The sequence below is a fragment of the Oncorhynchus gorbuscha genome, linkage group LG06, assembly GCF_021184085.1.
Source record: "Oncorhynchus gorbuscha isolate QuinsamMale2020 ecotype Even-year linkage group LG06, OgorEven_v1.0, whole genome shotgun sequence".
Taxonomy (NCBI): Eukaryota; Metazoa; Chordata; class Actinopteri; order Salmoniformes; family Salmonidae; genus Oncorhynchus; species Oncorhynchus gorbuscha.
In genome coordinates this window covers 68,716,438-68,736,540 of record NC_060178.1, presented here as the reverse complement: position 1 = coordinate 68,736,540, position 20,103 = coordinate 68,716,438, and the positions used below count along the sequence as shown (strand labels likewise).

Sequence of the window (20,103 nt, the reverse complement as noted above, 5' to 3'; positions counted from 1 at the left end):
TCATTTATCTACTTTCCAAACTGACATGGATTTGTGTTAATAATGCTAGTCTTTTGTGAGATTGGGTTGGCCAGGTAATAGACATACTCACTAGATGTAATATGCTCATCTCTATCCTTATGACACAGTGTACAAGTGGTTTTCATAATATTGTTTTCACCAGACTTTCTAACAGAACTAATGCATTATTAACCATGTTTATGAATACTAAAGAAAAATCAATATATGTGATCTCTCTGTGCTCCATCCAACTGAATGTATTCAGAAGAGAATGAGATTTAGGGAGGCAAAAGACAATCAACATGACAAAGGCTGTCTGTCTTCTTTATGGCATTCCAAAGAGCCCTAAAGCCCAGTCTCCGCCCTGTATTGTCTTGTCATTACTTAGATTGCTATGCTTCCTCCATCTTCGGCACAATTGTATGTACATTCTGCTCCTGAGGCATACTTACAGTAATCAGACACAAGTGTGAACTGAGCATGCATGGATATTTGATGGCATCTATATACATCTCTCTAGTAGTCGCACAGTGTCAACAGTCCCGTCCTTCATGTCACATACGTTGGGATGTAACATACGTTGGTGGCAGTGTTGGGATTTCTCATTCATGATGTGTAGGGAACAGTGGAGGCTGGTGGGAGGAGCTATAGGAGGACAGGCTCGTTGTAATGGCTTGAATGGAATGAAAGGAAAGGAGTCAAACATGTGGTTTCCATATGTGTGATGTGTTAGATGCCATTCCATTTATTCCATTCCAACCATTACAATGAGCCTATCCTCCTATAGCTCCTCCCACCAGCCTCCACTGGTAGGGAGGGGTCATCTGGAAAGCAGAAGGGGCAACTGGGTCCACCAGGACATGTAATTGCTTATTGTCACTGGGGGATAATGGATGAGAACTAGAGGGGTTGAACTCTGCTGCTCACCATGTCATAAGGATGACCTTATCTGTCTTGGATGGATCAAAATTGCAGATGGGAATGCAAGGTCACCAAGTTCATCTGTCCATGTCACCTTAGAGGTTGCTCTTGAATGTGGAGTTGAGCGCCTGAATACACAATAACTCTTTGAGTCACACAAAAAGAAGGGAGGTTTTTTGTTGAGATATTTGAGTGTTACCATCATAATCAAGGTCATCACATTTCTAACACAACACCGTCTACTGTAAATCTAAACTACAATTGTATTCACTGAACTGTATTTTCAGTTAATCTAGCAATGTACCAATGTTGTGTTAGGCCAGATGACTTTATGTGAGGACACTGTGTCGGAAAGTAATTCTCTAAGCTCTGACACTATAAGTCATCTCTAAGCTGTGCCACTGTTTGCTGGCACAGGCTCACTCCGGTGTTATTTGCTCGTCCTCACTGTGCAAATAAGAAATCCTCACTGTCCCTATAGCGCTGACTTCCACATCACTGTGTGCTCTAGAAGCAGAGCTTTCACCTGAGAAATCCATCCACATACTGTAATGCCTTTATCCCAGTGAGAATAAGACTGGCTTTCAGACACTATTCCGTTCCACCGGAAATCTGTGACCATCACTTTGAAGACAGACAGCTTTAGAATGGCTTGGCAGGGAGCTGAGATACTGGGGCCTTGTGGTGACAAGCAGGCTCTAATAATAGTGGTCAAACATACTAAAGGGCCATATGAGCCCATACTTCAGAGGAGATGAAAGCCAGTGCTTTATGATGCGTTGATAATTGGTCCTTTTAAACTAGGCTTCAAGGAGTGACATCAGGGGTACCGTGTTCTCTGGTGGCTGTGGCGAAGGCTTAATGCAATTTGCTTTGTGCCACTCTGGATTGTAGTGATGGAGCAGAGCAGACAGCCTTTTGCCTTCTGTCTAATGATGAAGAGGTTTGGCCTTTTGGAGTTGGCACATAAACTTTATGCACTTGTTAGTACCTCTGTACAACTGAGCAAATATACTTAATGATATCTACAGTTCAATCAGAGACCACTTACTTCCTTGCTATTGGAATGAGATGACAGAGATAGCCTTGATGTATGTATTCACAAGCTCAATTTAGCCTACACATACCACAGCAGTTTGAAGGGCTGCAGGACTACCAAGAACATCAAATCTCAGTGATGACTGAACCACACACACACAATGTATGTACTCCCTTGAGTATGTCAGTTATGTCAATTCCATATGTGACTGGTTACAGGATCCTAGGATTATTGCATTTTTTTGACAAACTGTTCTCTACAGTTTATAAAACCAGGGTCCAATGTTTACTTTTTTTCTCAGTTGGCCAAAAATCTACTGGCCCAGACAGAATTTTGACTTTTTGGGACATCAAATGAAATTGTATTGGTTACATAAAAATATTCAGCAAATGCTATTGCGGGTGTAGAGTAATTATTGTCATAGTGTAGTTTTAAAACACATTGGAGCCCAATTACTCTATTTTTTTAATTGCATTGTTTAATTAATTGTATCTAACATACACTAGTGTCTGTAATTTAGAGATTTTTTTTACATAAGAAAATAGGATGCTGACCCTTTAAGTCAAAACAGATATCAACATGGCTACAGTAGCCTAGCCAAGACGAATGCTAGGTGTCTTTTTGTATCTTTCTTTTAGCACACTATCAACAGTAGCCAGCATATTGCTAGTACAGTCTGTTCACTATTGAAAGTTTACTTTTTAAAATAACTAAAATAAATAAGCTCTTCGTGTAGATTGATGGGTGCTTCTTTTTGCTCTGGACAGCTTGCGTCAACTCACGTACAGCTCGAGCCCTCGAGAAGTTGTGACTCGCGGGAACATGGTGGTGCTTGAATGAGTGTCCAATCATATACCTCAAAAACCAATAGCATAACTTTTCTGTGTGTAGTCTTTAATGGTTTTCAATGGTAGACTGCAACAGAGCAGGTTAATTTTGAACTGGAATGCGAAAATGCTCTGAAAAGTTACTGGCACAACGAGATCCATTTGCCAACATGTTTTTACTGGCCCCGTTAATGTCTGAACCTGAAAAGTACAAAATGGTTTGGCATACACTGCAATTGGAGAAAGTAATGGGAAAGTAATGCAGCTTTTAAAGTTGATAAACTTGGATACCCACTTTGAGAAAAAGCCCTTTTAAGTTTTGCTGCAATTATCACAATGGCTAGAGAGCTCTTTCTTGTATACGGCCATTCAGCATTGTTCACACTCTCTTAGCGCCACCCATCTCTTCAACAATTGACATGTAAACACACGAGTCAGCATGGAATTGTACTACAGAAAGTAATCTCTCACAACTGAGCTTTGTCTATAGCACCAGCTAAAATCAGGGCAGCAATGTTGTTGAGAGATGTAGAAACAATTTTTCCATAGCTACAGTTGAAGTCTGAAGTTTACATACACTTAGGTTGCAGTCATTATTAAAACTCGTTTTTCAACCACTTCACAAATTTCTTGTGAACAAACTATAGTTTTTGCAAGTCGGTTAGGACATCTACTTTGTGCATGACACAAGTAGTTTTTCCAACAATTGTTTACAGACAGATTATTTCACTTACAATTCACTGTATCACAATTCCAGTGGGCCAGAAGTTTACATACACTAAGATGACTGTGCCTTTAAACAGCTTGGTAAATTCCAGAAAATTATGCAATGGCTTTGGAAGCTTCTGATAGGTTAATTGACTCCATTTTAGTCAATTGAAGGTGTACCTGTGGATGTATTTCAAGGCCTACCTTCAAACACAGTGCCTCTTTGCTTGACATCATGGGAAAATCTAAAGAAATCAGCCAAGACATCAGAAAAAAGTGTAGACCAACACAAGTCTGGATCCTGTTTGAGAGCAATTTCCAAATGCCTGAAGGTACCACGTTCATCTGTACAAACAATAGTACACAAGTATAAACACCATGGAACCACACAGCCATCATACCACTCAGGAAGGAGACGTGTTCTGTCTCCTAGAGATGAACGTACTTTGGTGCCAAAACAACAACAAAGGACCTTGTGAAGATTATGGAGGAAATAGGTACAAAAGTATCTATATACACAGTAAAACGAGTCTTATCTCTACATAACCTGAAAGGCCGCTCAGCAAAGAAGATGCCACTGCTCCAAAGCATAAAAATGCCAGACTACGGTTTGCAACTGCACATGGGGACAAAGATCATACGTTTTTGGAGAAATGTCCTCTGGTCTGATGAAATAAAAATAGAACTGTTTGGCCATAATGACCATCGTTATTTTTGGAGGGACAAAGGGGGAGGCTTGCAAGTCAAAGATCACCATTCCAACCGTCAATCACGGGGATGGCAACATCATGTGGTGGGGGTGCTTTGCTGCAGGAGGGACTGGCGCTCTTCACAAAATAGAAGGCATCATGAGGTAGGAATATCATGTGGATATATTAAAGCAACATCTCAAGACATCAGTCAGGAAGTTAAAGCTTGGTCACAAATGGGTTTTCCAAGTGGACAATAACCCCAAGCATACTTACAAAGTTGTGGCAAGTTGGCTTAAGGACAACAAAGGCAAGGTATTGGAGTGGCCATTAGAAAGCCCTGACTTCAATCCTATAGAAATTGCTGGCAGAACTGAAAAAGTGTGTGCGAGCAGGGAGGACTACAAACCTGACTCAGTTACATCAGTCCTGTCAGAAGGAATGGGCCAAAATTCACCCAAGTTATTGTCGGAAGCAAGTGGAAGGCTACCTGAAACGTTGCCCCAAATTAAACAATTTAATTAAAGGAAATGCTACCAAATACTAATTGAGGGTATGTAAACTTCTGACCCACTGGGAATGTGATGAAAGAAATGAAAGCTGAAATAAATCATTCTCTCTACTATTATTCTGACATTTCACATTCTTAAAAATAAAGTGGTGATCCCAACTGACCTAAGAAAGGGATTTTTTACTCTGATTAAATATCAGGAATTGTGAAAAACTGAGTTTAAATGTATTTGGCTAAGGTGTATGTAAACTTCCGACTTCAACTGTATATCTTTCCAAAAATCTGTGATAGCCAAGATTATCTATAAACTTACCATGTAAGCCCCCATTCTGTTATAGACAGACGCCTATGACATGACAGACCAATCAGGACTCATCTCTTGGCATCTTCAGTCCCTCCATTATCTCAGCCAATCATGGCTGACCATGAAGGATCCTGTCTTTCTCCCTATATAGCTCAGTGCTTTCTCCTTGGCTAAACTAGGCTCGTAATTTAAATGTTTTATCCATATTTACAGATCACATACTAGTTTGTAATCGAGGCACATGAAAGTTAATATGTTCAAGAAGGCAATTCCGCAAAATGAATCTTTAAAAATCTATATATTTTATTTTCAAACCACCCTCCTATGAAGTAAGAACTAGAGTCAAACTCCCACCTTGAGGAATTTGGGCACATTTGATGCATGGTGGATGGTTCAACTCACCCTTCTCTTTGAGCCTCGCCCTTCTCCAGCTCTTGGATGACCCCCAGTAACACCTTGATGGTCTCCTGACTGGAGCTGATGAGGTTTTCCATGGCCTGGAGCTTTCCCTTAATATCCCCATTCCCAGGTAAGGGCACTATCTGCTGACAGGCACCCTGCCGTTCTGGAGGACAAGCCTGATACTCCAGGCCCGACTGTGTTTTCCTTGGGGCTGGTAAAGTCCCTGATTGGTACTGATGTGCCTTTACCTTGACCACAGAGCAGCCAGCACTGTGGGGGTGGGGCAGTGTCTGAGACTGTTGTCCATTGGGCTGCATGGCCTTCTTGCGTTTGTGGTGCACCGACGGACTCCCTAGGCCTAGACTTTCCACTTGCGTCAAGGAGTTCCAGGCAACAGGACTTGTGACCTTTAATCTTGTGTCCTGTAAGAGTTCCTCGCAGTTTGCCAACTGCCGTTTGGCGGAAGGGTTGGCACCCGTCGTGTCCACTTTGGATAATACTTTGTGTTTGGTCCTCACGCCAGAAGCCTGGTTCTCCGGCTCTCCCATGGGAGTTGGGTCATTTGCAAAGCACTCTGTGTCCTTTGTGAGGAGAGAGGGGTCCGGGCATGCACGCCCGTCTACGCAGTTGGCACCGGATAACAGATCCTCTGTGCCACTGCTGTCGTCCCTGTGGTGGAGCAGTGCCTGCGTCTGCCGCACATGCTTCCCTGCATCCTGAGATGATGAGCACTCCTCTAAACTCACTGCCTCGTCCTGACCTTTCAAGTCACTCAAAAACCCATTGTTTTGACCCTTGTAGTCCTCCACCAAGGCCGTGTGTTTGATGGTGTGTCCTTTCTTTCGCTCGAAGGGGAAAGTCTGGTAGTGTTTCGTAAGGTCTGGTGACGTCTGAACACCCGTGCTCTTAGTCACATTGGGGATGGAGCGCCGCGCAGGCATCGCCATGTACTTCCTGTATGCCACTTTACAGGAAATGGACCTTGCTCCTCGCCCCCCTGCCCGCTGCTCGTTCTGGGCGTCACAGATATCCTTGAAGCGGACTTGTAAGGCTTTGTTCCTCTTCTTCACCTGCTGTTTGCCGTCAGGACCGTATTGTGCCTCCAAGCTATGTGACGGGCCTGTCTCTGAATCTGACTCTGAGTTGGAGAGCACAACCCTGCTGCTCTCCTTGCTCACCATGGTTTCTGGGAGAAGGGAGAGAAATATACAGTGTATGTCATAATATGCTGGGGTTTAATCACAGTACATTTACTTTAGGCAGCAGATTGTTTTTATTTTCTTTGTTCTGTTACTGAGCAACTAACATCTAGACTGTCAGGGCCTGGTTGCATAAAACATCTTAAGTGTTTTCCTTAAGGGACCACCTTAAGGAATAATTGTCCCTTATCTAAGATAATTGTTTAAGGGTGTTAAATAGATCCCCTCAACTATTCCCTTAGGTAAGAGCATACTTAAGGGGTTTTACTGTAGTTTGAAAGCATGTACGGCTGAAAGGGTAGATAGCTAACTAGCCAGCTAGCTTTGTAGCCATGGTTTGTGCACCTTCCATTGTTTAGGTAAGTAGCTAGCTGGTTTATGTTTTCCTTTTGTAACCAGGGCAGACGAAAGCGACATTCAACTCCACAAATGACGTTTACATTGAAATCGATACTGAATGAAGTAGTTAAGGTACATCATGTGGATCCTTAACTTTGCCACTCAATTTTAGGGGGGGATTCACCTTAAAATGTTTTGTGCAACTGACTTAAAGTTAATGAAACTTTAAGGGAAAAGATAACTTTAAATGTTTTATGCAACCAGGCCCAGAGATGAATTTATACGTGATCACGATTTATGTCACAGATGAGACACACACAGACACAGACTTATTGTATGTTATTATTGTTATGCCAAATAAATATTTCTATAGATATTCCACATTCAGAGCTGTCGTATTTAAGGGCCTGTAGTGCATTGAATAATGTTTGACTTTGTGTCATTGGAATAGTGTACGAGATTTATAATAGATTTGATTACCAACGGACTAACATGGAAAGCAGTTTTAGAGAATGAAATTGTGTTAAAAGGAAATATCAGAGCCAAGCTAGTTCATCATCTTTATACGATGAGACACTATGTGATAAATAAACCTGAACGCATCATTTGTTACTACACAAATGTAGGCCCTTCATGGCATAGTCACTTCTCTGAAAGCAATCACGTTCAATCATTTTGAGACGTAGTCAATCCATCAGTATGCTTGGTGACATACTGTTTTTTCATCTCAAACTCCTTATAAGTCCAAAGTCCAAAGCACTACCCCACACAATTGCTTATAATGAAACAGACTGTAATGAGGTTATGAAGTTATGTAGAAAAATCATATGTATGTCATTGATATTTTGGAGTTATCCAAGAGCCTGTATTAGCCTTAGCATTGCCTTCTGTCCATGTGGGCAATATATGAGCACTGATTCTACCACACTACCCCTAATGTCACCTGAATAAAAGGAAGAAAGGAAGCCCCATTTTCAACGTTTTAAAGAGAGTCTGTCAGTACGTCAGGTCCTCTCACTCACACAATATTAAGATAGCATTGGACAAGGGCTGATAAAAGGGCCAACTGAATGCATTGGGAATCGTGCCAGGTGTCTTACTTTGTAGCCTTGTAGACATTATGACCTTTTGTTGTATCTCAGACTACAGATGAAAGGGAAGCCTTTTTAGATATATTCTTCTTGCCATCTCAAACCATTGAATTGTATCTAGATCCATACAAAGTCCCCTCTAGTGGTCCTTACTTTATATTCAAACACAAGACAAAGCATGTAAAGAAGCTAAATGCTTATTCACACATAGAGAATATATACTGTATATTTAAAAAAATCCTCATTCCCTCAAGGTTCGTGAGCAAACCTGGAGTGTCGTATGATCATTTTAAAGACAACTGAGTATGTGTCACCGCCACAGCTCCTCTGAATAACCAGTTACTTTTCCTCTTCATACTCACTCCCTACTTCCCAGGGCTACCTATCACTGCTAATGACCAGAGGTTCTTCCCTGGTTTGGCCCCAACCATCCAGGGGATTATGAATAATGCATTGACTCTAAAATTGCAAAAGCAATCCTCTTAAATCTCCTTATGAACTCTGGCAGACCATGCTGTCTGTTACAATTGCCCTTCAGTTCTTCATACAGAAATGTTAGATGGAAAACCCCACATCAGATGCTATGATTGAGTGGTCATCGCCATAATTATCTAGTGTTTTCTGTCAGTTATTTGGACATAGGAATGAGCTGTCTGGTTATATATATATATGAATGTATCACTATCCCTGCTAGCAAATCTATAACATTGCTGACTTACGATACTCAGCTCTGCCTCCAGCTCCAGCATGTGAACATGCTTCTAGAGAGATTCTCTTGAGGTGTAGTGATTGACATGCTCTCCTGATAAGGCGTGTTTGTAGGATTAAAATGCAGCCTATCCACTCTCATAAATGGTATAGTAATGGTATTACAGAGGCATTGATAGCAGCACTATCAATGTCATTGACCTTGACACAGCACACGTGATGCATATCATCAGTGAATGGAAAACCATATCTCACTTGCAGTTTGCTGTCTATCTGCTGCCAAGGCATGTTTTCTCAGTGCATCAAATCATAGCAATCCGTACTATTTATGTTGTGAAACCACATACTAATTCCCCAACACAGTGGTGGTTGGTGCTGTTTAAGCATATTGGATGGCTGTCATTCATATTCTATTCACCCAGCTCAATGTAACATTGATAGGTTTCGGCTAGTACATTATACTCCCTATACCCATCGTTGCTACAACCTAGCCCATGATTGGTCGAGATGGTTTTTTTTTGCAGTCAAGGTGACAAGCAGTGACACATTCAATACTGTCTTGCACACTCTTGCCTACATGTAGCTGATCTAGAGTGTAATCATTAGTCCAACAGTTGCAAAGAAGTGTTTTTATTGGACAAATTCAGGTAAGTTTATCCCCGTTATATTCCACTTGCTTCATTATAAGAAACGTTTTTCAATAGATACGGCGGAATGAATACACACAAACACAGTTCACTTTCATAGCAACCACATACAAACCGTATGATCTGTATGCTCTCAGTTGTCTGTGGCCAGGCAAAAAAACCTTTCCAAACCAAACCTTCGTATCATAACCATTAACCACTACACACAGCCTACATCGTTGTGATAAAGTAGCTTAGCAGCTACACCGGTGGGCCCCGGTGGCAATAAATAAATTAAACCAAAAATGTACTTTGACTTGGAAGAGTGCCAGTGTTGGATAGCCATTGCCAGCTAGCTAACATAGCATCCCTCTCTGTTTGTGCCGGGTGTTTGAGTAGGCTAAACAAGCTAGCTGCAGCCACCATGTCACGAATATTACCGAAGGTGACTCCCCTTCTTGTTCGGGTGGCGCTCGGCGGTCGTCGTCGCCGGTCTACTAGCTATCGCCGATCCATTGTTCTGTGTTCGTTTAGTTTTGTCTAATTGGTAGCACCTGTTTCTAGTTTGGTTGTTAGGATAGGGTTATATATAGTCTGTTCAGCCCGCTTCTGTTTCGTGCGGGCTTGTTCTCCTGTTTCCTTGTTTGAGTGTATTTTTGTTGGCATTTTGGGTTTCACGCTGTCCGTTTATATTTCTGTTCATTTGTGTTTCCACTTTTGTACATGTTATGTTTCCAGGACATTAAAGCGTGTTGTTTTTCCCACATCCTTTGCTCTCTGCGCCTGACTCCACACCTCTTCACTCATTTACTCTTAGCAGAAGCCCGCACCTTCATATGGAGTCAGCAGGAGCAGCGACCACTCCTCTTCCCACTATGGAGGAGCGAGTTCAACATCACACGTCCATCCTCCATCGCCTAGGATCAGCAATAGAACAGATGATGGAGAGGATGGATCGTTGGGAGAGGAATGGTTTCCCTACGACTACCCCACCGACCCTCCTACCAGCAACTCTACCATCTCCCCCATCTGGATCCGGTTCCAGCTCTCTGCACATGACGCCTCCGAGGAATTACGATGGAGCAGCGAAGGGGTGCCAGGGATTCCTGCTGCAATTAGACCTCTACCTGGCCACCGTTCGGCCGGCCCCCTCGGAGGAGGAGAGAGTAGGGGTCCTCATCACCTGCCTGACCAGTAGAGCCCTGGAGTGGGCTAATGCGGTCTGGAATGGGCCCGACTCGGCGAAGGACAACTACCCGGAGTTCATCCGCCGTTTCAGGGCCGTGTTCGATCACCCTCCAGAGGGTCGAGCGGCGGGTGAGAGATTGTTCCATCTTAGACAGGGGACGAGGAGCGCGCAGGACTTCACGCTGGAGTTCCGGACCTTGGTTGCGGGAGCAGGGTGGAACGACAGGGCCCTGATAGACCATTACAGGTGTAGCCTGAGAGAGGACGTCCGTAGGGAGCTGGCCTGTCGGGATACTACACTTGGCCTGGATGGACTGATAGACCTGTCGATCCGGTTAGACCATCTGCTAACTGCTCGTGGACGTTCTGAAAGGGTCCTGTCAGTTCTACCTCCTGATCCTCCTGCCCCTATCCCGATGGAGCTAGGAGGGACCGCGTCAAGGGAGATCGGAGGAGGAAGCTCCTCCTGTACCAGTTGTGGCCGGAGAGGGCACACGTCTGGTCGGTGCTGGAGGAATTAATCTGGGAATCATGAGGGCAGGCAGAACACTCATCGGTCACCCCAGGTGAGTAAGCACCACACTCTCCCAGAGTTTCCTGTTGGTCACATGTTCCTATTAATTTGTTTCCTTAATTATTCTCCTTCTCTCCAGCATAAGGCACTGGTAGATTCAGGCGCAGCTGGAAACTTTATAGATCACGGACTCGCTCAGAGGTTGAGGATTCCGTTAGTAAAAGTAGACCCCCCTTTTACAGTGCACTCTTTAGATAGTCGACCATTAGGGTCAGGGCTGGTGAAGAGAGCCACAATTTCGTTGGAGATGATTACGCAGGGGAATCACAAGGAGCAAATTAGTTTGTTCCTTATCGATTCACCTGCGTTTCCAGTTGTTCTGGGGATTCCCTGGCTAGCTATTCATAATCCTACGATTTCGTGGAAACAGGGAACTCTACAGGGGTGGTCTGATGAGTGTTCAGGCAGGTGTGTAGGGGTTTCCATCGGTGCTACAACGGTGGAGAGTCCAGACCAGGTTTCCACCGTTTGCAGTGGTCAGCAGAGGCGAACGGAGCTTTTCATAAGTTGAAGGCGATGTTTACTAAGGCGCCGGTGTTGGCACATCCGGACCCTTCTTTGGCGTTTATAGTAGAGGTGGATGCATCCCAGGCTGGGGTTGGAGCGGTGCTATCACAGCGTTCGGGTGTGCCACCGAAGCTCCGCCCCTGTGCCTTTTTTTTCTAAGAAACTCGGGCCAGCGGAGCGGAATTATGATGTGGGGGATAGGGAGTTGTTGGCTATTGTTAAGGCCCTGAAGGTGTGGAGACACTGGCTTGAGGGGGCTAAGCACCCTTTCCTTATCTGGACTGACCATCGTAACCTGGAGTATATCCGATCAGCTAAGAGACTGAATCCTCGTCAGGCAAGGTGGGCCATGTTTTTCACCAGATTTCGTTTCACTATCTCGTATAGACCAGGTTCCCTCAACACTAAGGCTGACGCGCTGTCAAGACTCTATGACACTGAGGACAGGTCCATCGATCCTACTCCCATCATTCCGGCAGCTAAGCTGGTGGCACCGGTAGTATGGGATGTGGACGCGGACTTCAAGCGGGCGCTAAGGGGGGAACCTGCGCCTCCACAGTGTCCGGAGGGTCGTAGGTACGTGCCGCTGGCTGTCCGTGATCAATTGATTCGATGGGCTCATTGTCTACCCTCGTCGGGTCACCCAGGTATTTATAGGACAGTGAGAGGTCTTGAGAGGAAGTACTGGTGGCCCACTTTGAGGAGGGATGTGCGATTCTATGTTTCCTCCTGTTCGGTGTGCGCCCAGAGTAAGGCTCCTAGACACCTGCCAAGGGGTAAATTACAACCTCTTCCCGTTCCACAACGGCCGTGGACCCATCTTTCGGTGGATTTTCTTACTGACCTCCCCCCCTCTCAGGGTAACACTACTATCCTGGTCGTTGTGGATCGGTTCTCTAAGTCCTGCCGTCTTATCCCATTGCCCGGTCTCCCTACGGCCCTACAGACTGCGGAAGCTCTTTTCACCTATGTCTTCCGGCACTACGGGGTGCCCGAGGATATAGTTTCTGATCGGGCCCACCAATTTATCTCCCGTGTTTGGAGGGCATTTATGGAACGTCTGGGGGTCTCGGTCAGCCTGACCTCAGGGTATCACCCGGAGAGTAATGGTCAGGTGGAGAGAGTTAACCAGGAGGTGGGTAGGTTTCTGCGGTCGTATTGCCAGGACCGGCCAGGGGAGTGGGCGAGATATATTCCCTGGGCAGAAATAGCCCAGAATTCACTATGCCCCTCCTCTACCAACATGTCACCATTTGAGTGCGTGTTGGGGTACCAGCCGGTCCTGGCACCGTGGCATCAGAGCCAGACTGAGGCTCCTGCGGTGGAGGAGTGGGTACAGCACTCTAAAGAGACCTGGAGGGCGGTCCAAGAGTCATTACGCCAAGGTAGTATAAGGCAGAAGAAGAGCGCTGACCGTCACCGCAGTGAGGCCCCCGTGTTTGCACCTGGGGACAGGGTCTGGCTCTCGACTCGAAACCTGCCTCTCCGCTTGCCCTGCCGGAAGCTGGGTCCGCAGTGTATAGGGCCATTTAAAGTCCTGAGGAGAATAAATGAGGTTTGTTATCGATTATTACTTCCTTCGTATTATCGTATTAACCCCTCATTTCATGTGTCTCTTCTCAGGCTGGTGGTAGCTGGTCCCATGCAGGAAGATGAGGTACCGGAGGTTCCTCCGCCCCCTCTGGACATCGAGGGGTCCCCGGCGTACAAGATACGAGCTATTCTGGACTCGAGACGCCGGGTGAGAGGCTTGCAGTACCTCGTTGACTGGGAGGGGTACGGTCCGGAGGAGAGGTGCTGGGTTCCGGTGAGGGATATTCTAGACCCTTCTATGTTGAGTGAATTCCATCGCCTCCGTCCGGATCGCCCAGCGCCTCGGCCTCCGGGTCGTCCCCGGAGGCCGAGGGGGGTACTGTCACGAATATTACCGAAGGTGACTCCCCTTCTTGTTCGGGTGATGCTCGGCGGTCGTCGTCGCCGGTCTACTAGCTATCGCAATCCGTTGTTCTGTGTTCGTTTAGTTTTGTCTAATTGGTAGCACCTGTTTCTAGTTTGGTTGTTAGGATAGGGTTATATATAGTCTGTTCAGCCCGCTTCTGTTTCGTGCGGGCTTGTTCTCCTGTTTCCTTGTTTGAGTGTATTTTTGTTGGCATTTTGGGTTTCACGCTGTCCGTTTATATTTCTGTTCATTTGTGTTTCCACTTTTGTACATGTTATGTTTCCAGGACATTAAAGCGTGTTGTTTTTCCCACATCCTTTGCTCTCTGCGCCTGACTCCACACCTCTTCACTCATTTACTCTTAACACACCAGCTAAGTAAGTGAAATTTAAAGTAAAAATATAGACAGCTCTCTCTTTATTGCCCTCTCTCTCGCTTCTCTTTCATTTTGTAAGAAATCTATTGTCTTTCTCTCTCTTTTTTTAACCTTTATTTTACTAGGCAAGTCAACAACAAATTCTTATTTTCAATTTCAGCCTAGGAACAGTGGGTTAACTGCCTGTTCAGGGGCAGAACGACAGATTTAGTACCTTGTCAGGATTTAAACTTGCAACCTTTTGGTTACTAGTCCAATGCTCTAACCACTAGGCTACCCTGCCGCCCCAGTCAACTACTCACCACATTTTATGCACTGCAGTGCTAGCTAGCTGTAGCTTATGCTTTCAGCTCTATATTCATTCTCTGAATAGGTGGACAACATGTCAGTTCATGCTGCAAGAGCTCTAATACGTTGGAGGACATCCTCCAGAAGTTGTCATAATTACTGTGTAAGTCTATGGAAGGGGGTGAGCCTGAGCCTCCTAGGTTTTGTATTAAATTCAATGTACCCACAGGAGGAAGGAAGCTAGCTGTCCTACGGCTACACCATGGTGCTTCCCTACAAAGTGCTGTTGAGGCTGCTGTAGACCTTCACTGAAAAACAGTGTTTAAAATCATTGTTTTGGTAACGTGAATATATTTAGTACAGTTGTATCTCAAAAATACAACTTCTAATATTTTGCTATTTTCATTTTTTATGAAATTCACTGAGGAGGATGGTACTCCCCTTCCTGCTCTGAGGAGCCTCCACTGCCACACATGTACCCTTAAACGAACCAAACAGTACCATGTGAGATCATTATGTGTACCTCTGAAGGCACATTATGTGTATTTAGACCATTTTGTACCCCAGGGAAGAATTACTGTACTCTAACCATACCCTTTTTACTGAGTGTGTATGGCACAGTCCGAGCACTGCTCACAGCACCATGTAAGTGTTATTTACACAACAAAATTAATTTATATAACATACAGTACCTCACAACTCTATTTGTGGAGTAAAGATCATTAGCATTATCTACTGAAGAACCTAATCGCAGAATATGATATGGCACATGGTAATTACATGGTAATAGGAAAAGCTACTTGTAAACCTAGGTTGTTTCTCAATATTATCAAAGAAATATAAGTTTCAATATTTATTTATTAGATTCACTGAGGAGGATGGTCCTCCCCTTGCTCTTCTGAGGAGCATTGACTGCCCCAAAGCACCAATTCCCCCATGACACCATCTTGGAAAAACCCATTATACAGAGAGAGATAATTAAGATAAAAGGCCTGACATGGTGTGGTATAAGGCCAATATACCACGGCTAAGGGCTGTTGTTACGCATGACACATCGCAGAGTGCCTGGATATAGCACTTAGTTGAGGTATATTGGCCATATACCACAAACCTTAGAGGTACCTTATTGCTATTATAAACTGGTTACTAGTGTAATTAGAGCAGTAAAAATAAATGTTTTGTCAACCCTTGGTATACGGTCTGATATACAGTACCACAGCTTTCAGCCAATCAGCATTCAGGGCTCGAACCACTCAGTTTATAATTGGGAATATCTGAGGACACACGCCAGATGTGTGTGTTGCATAGCATATTGGCACCCTTTTTTAATACTAGGATGCCAAAAGAGGAGGGGCCATAACTCTTTGTTGGGTACTTTGTATCTACTGTTTGATCATGCAAGTTTACCTAATCAGAAGTACTTCGCCATCCATTGCACAATATGTGATTTGAGAATAATGTGCCTGATGTGGGGACATCTGTAAGAATTGGTTTTCTTATCATTATCATACTGGCCTTCCCCACATGAGAAAATACTACAGGTTACTATAGAATATTATAGTACTTACTATAGAATTCTGTAGCAAATTGTAGTATACTGTAGAATACTATACTCCACACTGCAGTATCCCTCGATCATGTTTAGTACTTACTATATCATTTTTTTGTATACTGTAGAATACTTTACTACACACTGTAGTATATGTGTGGTATTTACTATATATTTTTTGACATACCCACCAAGTTATAGGCTAGGTATCCCCCAGTAATGCACATCCTCATATCTCGGTTCTGTCTGTCTGGTGAATTCTTAGTAACTTGCTGGGCTGCAGGATACACCTGAGACCTGAGACTGTGCTTTATGGCATTGGCTTAAAAGATTCATCACTGCACTGCACTTTCTTTTACAGAGGAGTAGGGGAGCTTTTAAAAAGGCCTCAATTTTCTCATCTTCTCACTGAAAGCCAATGCTATGAAATGGATCTTTCCGAACAGTAAGTTTAGCATCGCCATGACAAGGAGAAGTGCATTACACCTGACGCATTGACATGGTTACAAGGGCGAGAGAGCTGTGAGGAGCTGAGGGGTGTTTCCCAGAAGCAGGAGAGAGTGTGATGGCAGATTGGTTAATGTTCCCATGCCTTACAGTAGCTGTTCCTTGCCCAATTGTACCATATTTACAGGTTACTGTGAGCCACGCTTTTTACTCACTCACTGACGAGGGTATGGCTGCTGATGTTTCAAAGAAAGGGGTAAGATAATTTGAATTGCTCCAACAACAGTAAAGGATGAAGGAACTAAGTGGTTGGTTTCTCATAAACAGAGCCAGGAGAGAATCCAATATTTGATTAGACTGATAGAGACAGAGGTGGGGGCCTAGGATAGAAGATGGTTTGGGCACACCATAAGCTGGTTTCTAAGATAAAGGTTTCTGTAGAGACAGAGATTGGTTTGAAATGAGGCAGGGGGAGAACAAACCCTCTGAACTGGTTTCAGAAGCCTCGTTTGCACCTTGCGCTAATGTGGATTTTGTGATCTGATCAATATGATCCAACCAGTGTCACATCAACACATGGTATTAGAATGTGTTTCTTATCTGTCCACTATGTCTGCATTGTGACCAGATTTCCTGTTGTCTTCCTGTATTTATTTTGAAAAAAATATGAATTATTGACAATTATTGATGCAATACATTAGTGGAGCTACCTGTCAATTATTTTAGAGGCTTGCATAATGATTTAATTGGCTTGACCATCCAGCTTTGTTTACACTTGATCGATATCCAGATACATTGAATCCCTGATTACCTCCGGAGGTGGTCAGGAAGATCTCATCAAAATCAGATCACAATGCGTCTTTTAATCATCTACACCTGCCCCAAAATTTGGGCACAATCAGAATGTGGACAAGATCAGGACAAAGGATGCATGTTAGCACCAGGTATAAACGGGGCTATAGAGAGAGAAGGGTGGGATGACTATGAAACAGTATTTAATAGACAGAGAGAGGAGAGAGAGAAAATCTGATCTGCCCTCTATGTGATGCAGTGCTCTGCCGGGAGCGTCAAGATCACACGTCATTACTCATGATAAGTTGCGAGTCCCAGGTGGGATCCTCATCTCCTCGTCACATGAAGCCTTGAGGAACACATCTATCGCTCATAATAATCACTGTACTTTCAGCAGCACTACTGTAGCTATGGTATGTGTTCAACACTGAACACCAACTACATCTCACTGTCACAAGCACTTGAGCACTATCATTGATATCCCTACAAATTATACAATGCCAATGATCACATGTGTTAGCCCATTGAAAAGAGCAATAATGGTCAACCCTTAAGTGCAATCGATCAATACTACAAGACTAAATCAATATGTAAAATCTAACTGAATATTCACCTGAACATTTCCTTGTTCAGTAATCTGTTCATTACACTTTCTAAACAGGAAATCAGATAGTATCAGCCAAAAGTGAAACAGATAACATAAAGACAACATCATTGCTTTCTCCAGATAAATTGTGAGCCTTTTACTGGTTGGCTAGAATGCCCCCTTTGAATCCTCCACATATCAGCGTCTAGACAATAAAGCAACCGGACATACAGTATATCAGAGCAAATACAGTAAAGACATTCAAACCACTCGGGCACCTGCTGTATCTTGACAAATCAAAGCTGATAAACTGACATTATGTGCAGATTCTCCTATGTTTCTATATTAACTTCCTATCATTATTACTATACAGACTTAAGTGTTAAACACTTACCTTGAGAAACAAATCAGTGGAGCAAAGGATGAGAAAGCATAGATCTCCCACTGAGCTGGTGCATATCCATTCATGTAGTGGCATAGAGAGCTCCGTCCAGAGAGAGGATAGGGTACCAAAGAGACAGCCACTGCAGTGACAGCTGGATAGTTGTGGCACATCGGCAAAGGTTCAGGATAGAAAAGAAAACGGCCTCCAAACCCGTAAGGTCCACAATGAAGTCCTCCCTACTTCTCTCTCTCTCTCTCTCTCTCTCTCTCTCTCTCTCTCTCTCTCTCTCTCTCTCTCTCTCTCTCTCTCTCTCTCTCTTTCACCTCATTCAAGCATCACTGACACTCGTCCGCTGCCGCTCCTGCACTCACTGGCAATAGGCACTCGTACAGTACATGCTGCTGCAATCCCTGTGCATTTGGGAGTGTGCGTGTTTGTGAGTGAGAGAGAGGAGAGAGAGAGAGAGAGAGAGAGAGAGAGAGAGAGCAAGGCAGAGGGGAAGAGGGAGGATGAGAGCTAGGGAGGGTGAGAGAGGGGGAAAGCGCAAGCTGCTGGGGAAAGTCCATAGTTGCCACAGCTGGTGAGCTCACGCATTAACAGTAAAAACCTCCTTATCGTGTCCTCTGAGCTGGCGTAGTGGCATAGGGTCTGGTGAGCTGTTATATCATCTGAACGGCTTCCCAGATTGCCTGTGGGGAAGGCTCTGAAATAATAATGCATTGTGTTTTTAATTGGATGTCTCCTTCCCTTGTTACTTTTAGATATCTGACACCCTGTTTGTGAAAGGAGAAGAGAAGAGACAGAGGGGGAAGGAAGAAAAAGAGAGAGAGAGGAATTGAGAGAGTATTAGTATGTAGTCTGGAAGGAGAGAACGAGAGGAAGAGATGTGGACACCAAAGAAGAATTAATCAACTGTATCCAACTCTGCATGTCTACCGCCGATCGCTGACCTCACAAAGAGAACTTGACTTGCAGTCGTTTTACCATGTTACTGGGATTTGCATATACTAGCAAGAAAAACAATGCCTACAGTATATCAAAGCCTATCTCCCTTTGAGTTCTTGATTGGTGCAAAGTGTTCTATTATTTTTCTCTGCATTCAAGGTCAGTGCACAGGCAATACTTCCATTCTGTCTGTGGGTTGTGAAATACTTTACTCAGTTGGCTGTGATACACGCTAGATATTGTGCAGTGAAATGTGGTGTGCATATCATGAGGGTGATATGTGATATATCAAGATGATGATATGTGATTGGAAAGGATCTTCAAAACAATAAAATCCTCCACCATTGTATGTTTTCTTTTCCTCTGCTGGGTAAGCTACTGCATAACAAGGTTGAAATACAGCAGAAAAGAGACACTAAGGCACCACAAGTGGCTGCTGTGAGAGCTCTCAGCCAGTGTGACTAAAAGTTTGCCTGTGCTTTGCTTGAGTAAGCAACCTGCAGAAAAGCTTTCCAAATAACGTTTGTCGTGCAAAGAGATGAGGGGGAGGCGGAATGGTAATCTGCTGACTGCTGTCTTATTGATTTAAAGGGAGTGTAGCACCTATTTCTCAATGCCAGAAATGCATATAATGGTAACTTAGAGCACCCAAAGATAACATTCACAAATTATAAAACTCTTCAATCAATTGTTATAATATTGTAATCTTGTTCTAAAAGTTGGGTTTGAGGTTTTCTCCAAATCAGCACTAACTTCTGGAAACAATCCCACAATACCCCGTGGTGAACGTCACACAGTGAATGAAAAGATTCTTTAAAATGTGTGAGAATGAGGCGGGCAAATTGGACATCTACTCGTCAATCTGAGGGGCACATTTCATCCCTGAGAACTTTCAGAGTCATCAACAATGGAAGGAGGGCTTCATCAAGAAGTTGCTTCTCAAAGTAGATGTTGTCCCTACCATCAATGGGGCTTCTAAAGCATCTCAAACAGCCAGCTGTACCAGCAGAAACCGAGAATTATCACGGGCTTCAGTGAGCACGGAAGTGATAAGGGTAAGTGAAAGAACTAGCTTGGTACCTTAATGCTAATGTTAACTAGCTATAAAGCTACCGCATTTAGCTCATGTCTTCCATCTAAGTAAGACAGATAAAACTAACCAA

The 20,103-nt window shown here is 43.9% G+C and overlaps 1 protein-coding gene across 1 annotated transcript in view; it reads right to left on the bottom strand.

The window, feature by feature from the left end:
* LOC124038266 (inhibitory synaptic factor 2A-like) overlaps positions 1 to 18,285 on the bottom strand; it is a 40,204-nt gene extending 21,919 nt beyond the window's left edge. The window contains exons 1-2 of the mRNA XM_046353910.1: positions 18,005 to 18,285; positions 5,402 to 6,587 (exon numbers count right to left, since the gene is read on the bottom strand). Of these exons, the coding sequence (XP_046209866.1) occupies positions 5,402 to 6,582 (1,181 nt within the window). The 5' untranslated portion in view covers positions 6,583 to 6,587; positions 18,005 to 18,285. The remainder of the gene's footprint in view (positions 1 to 5,401; positions 6,588 to 18,004) is intronic.
* Positions 18,286 to 20,103: the final 1,818 nt, after the last annotated feature.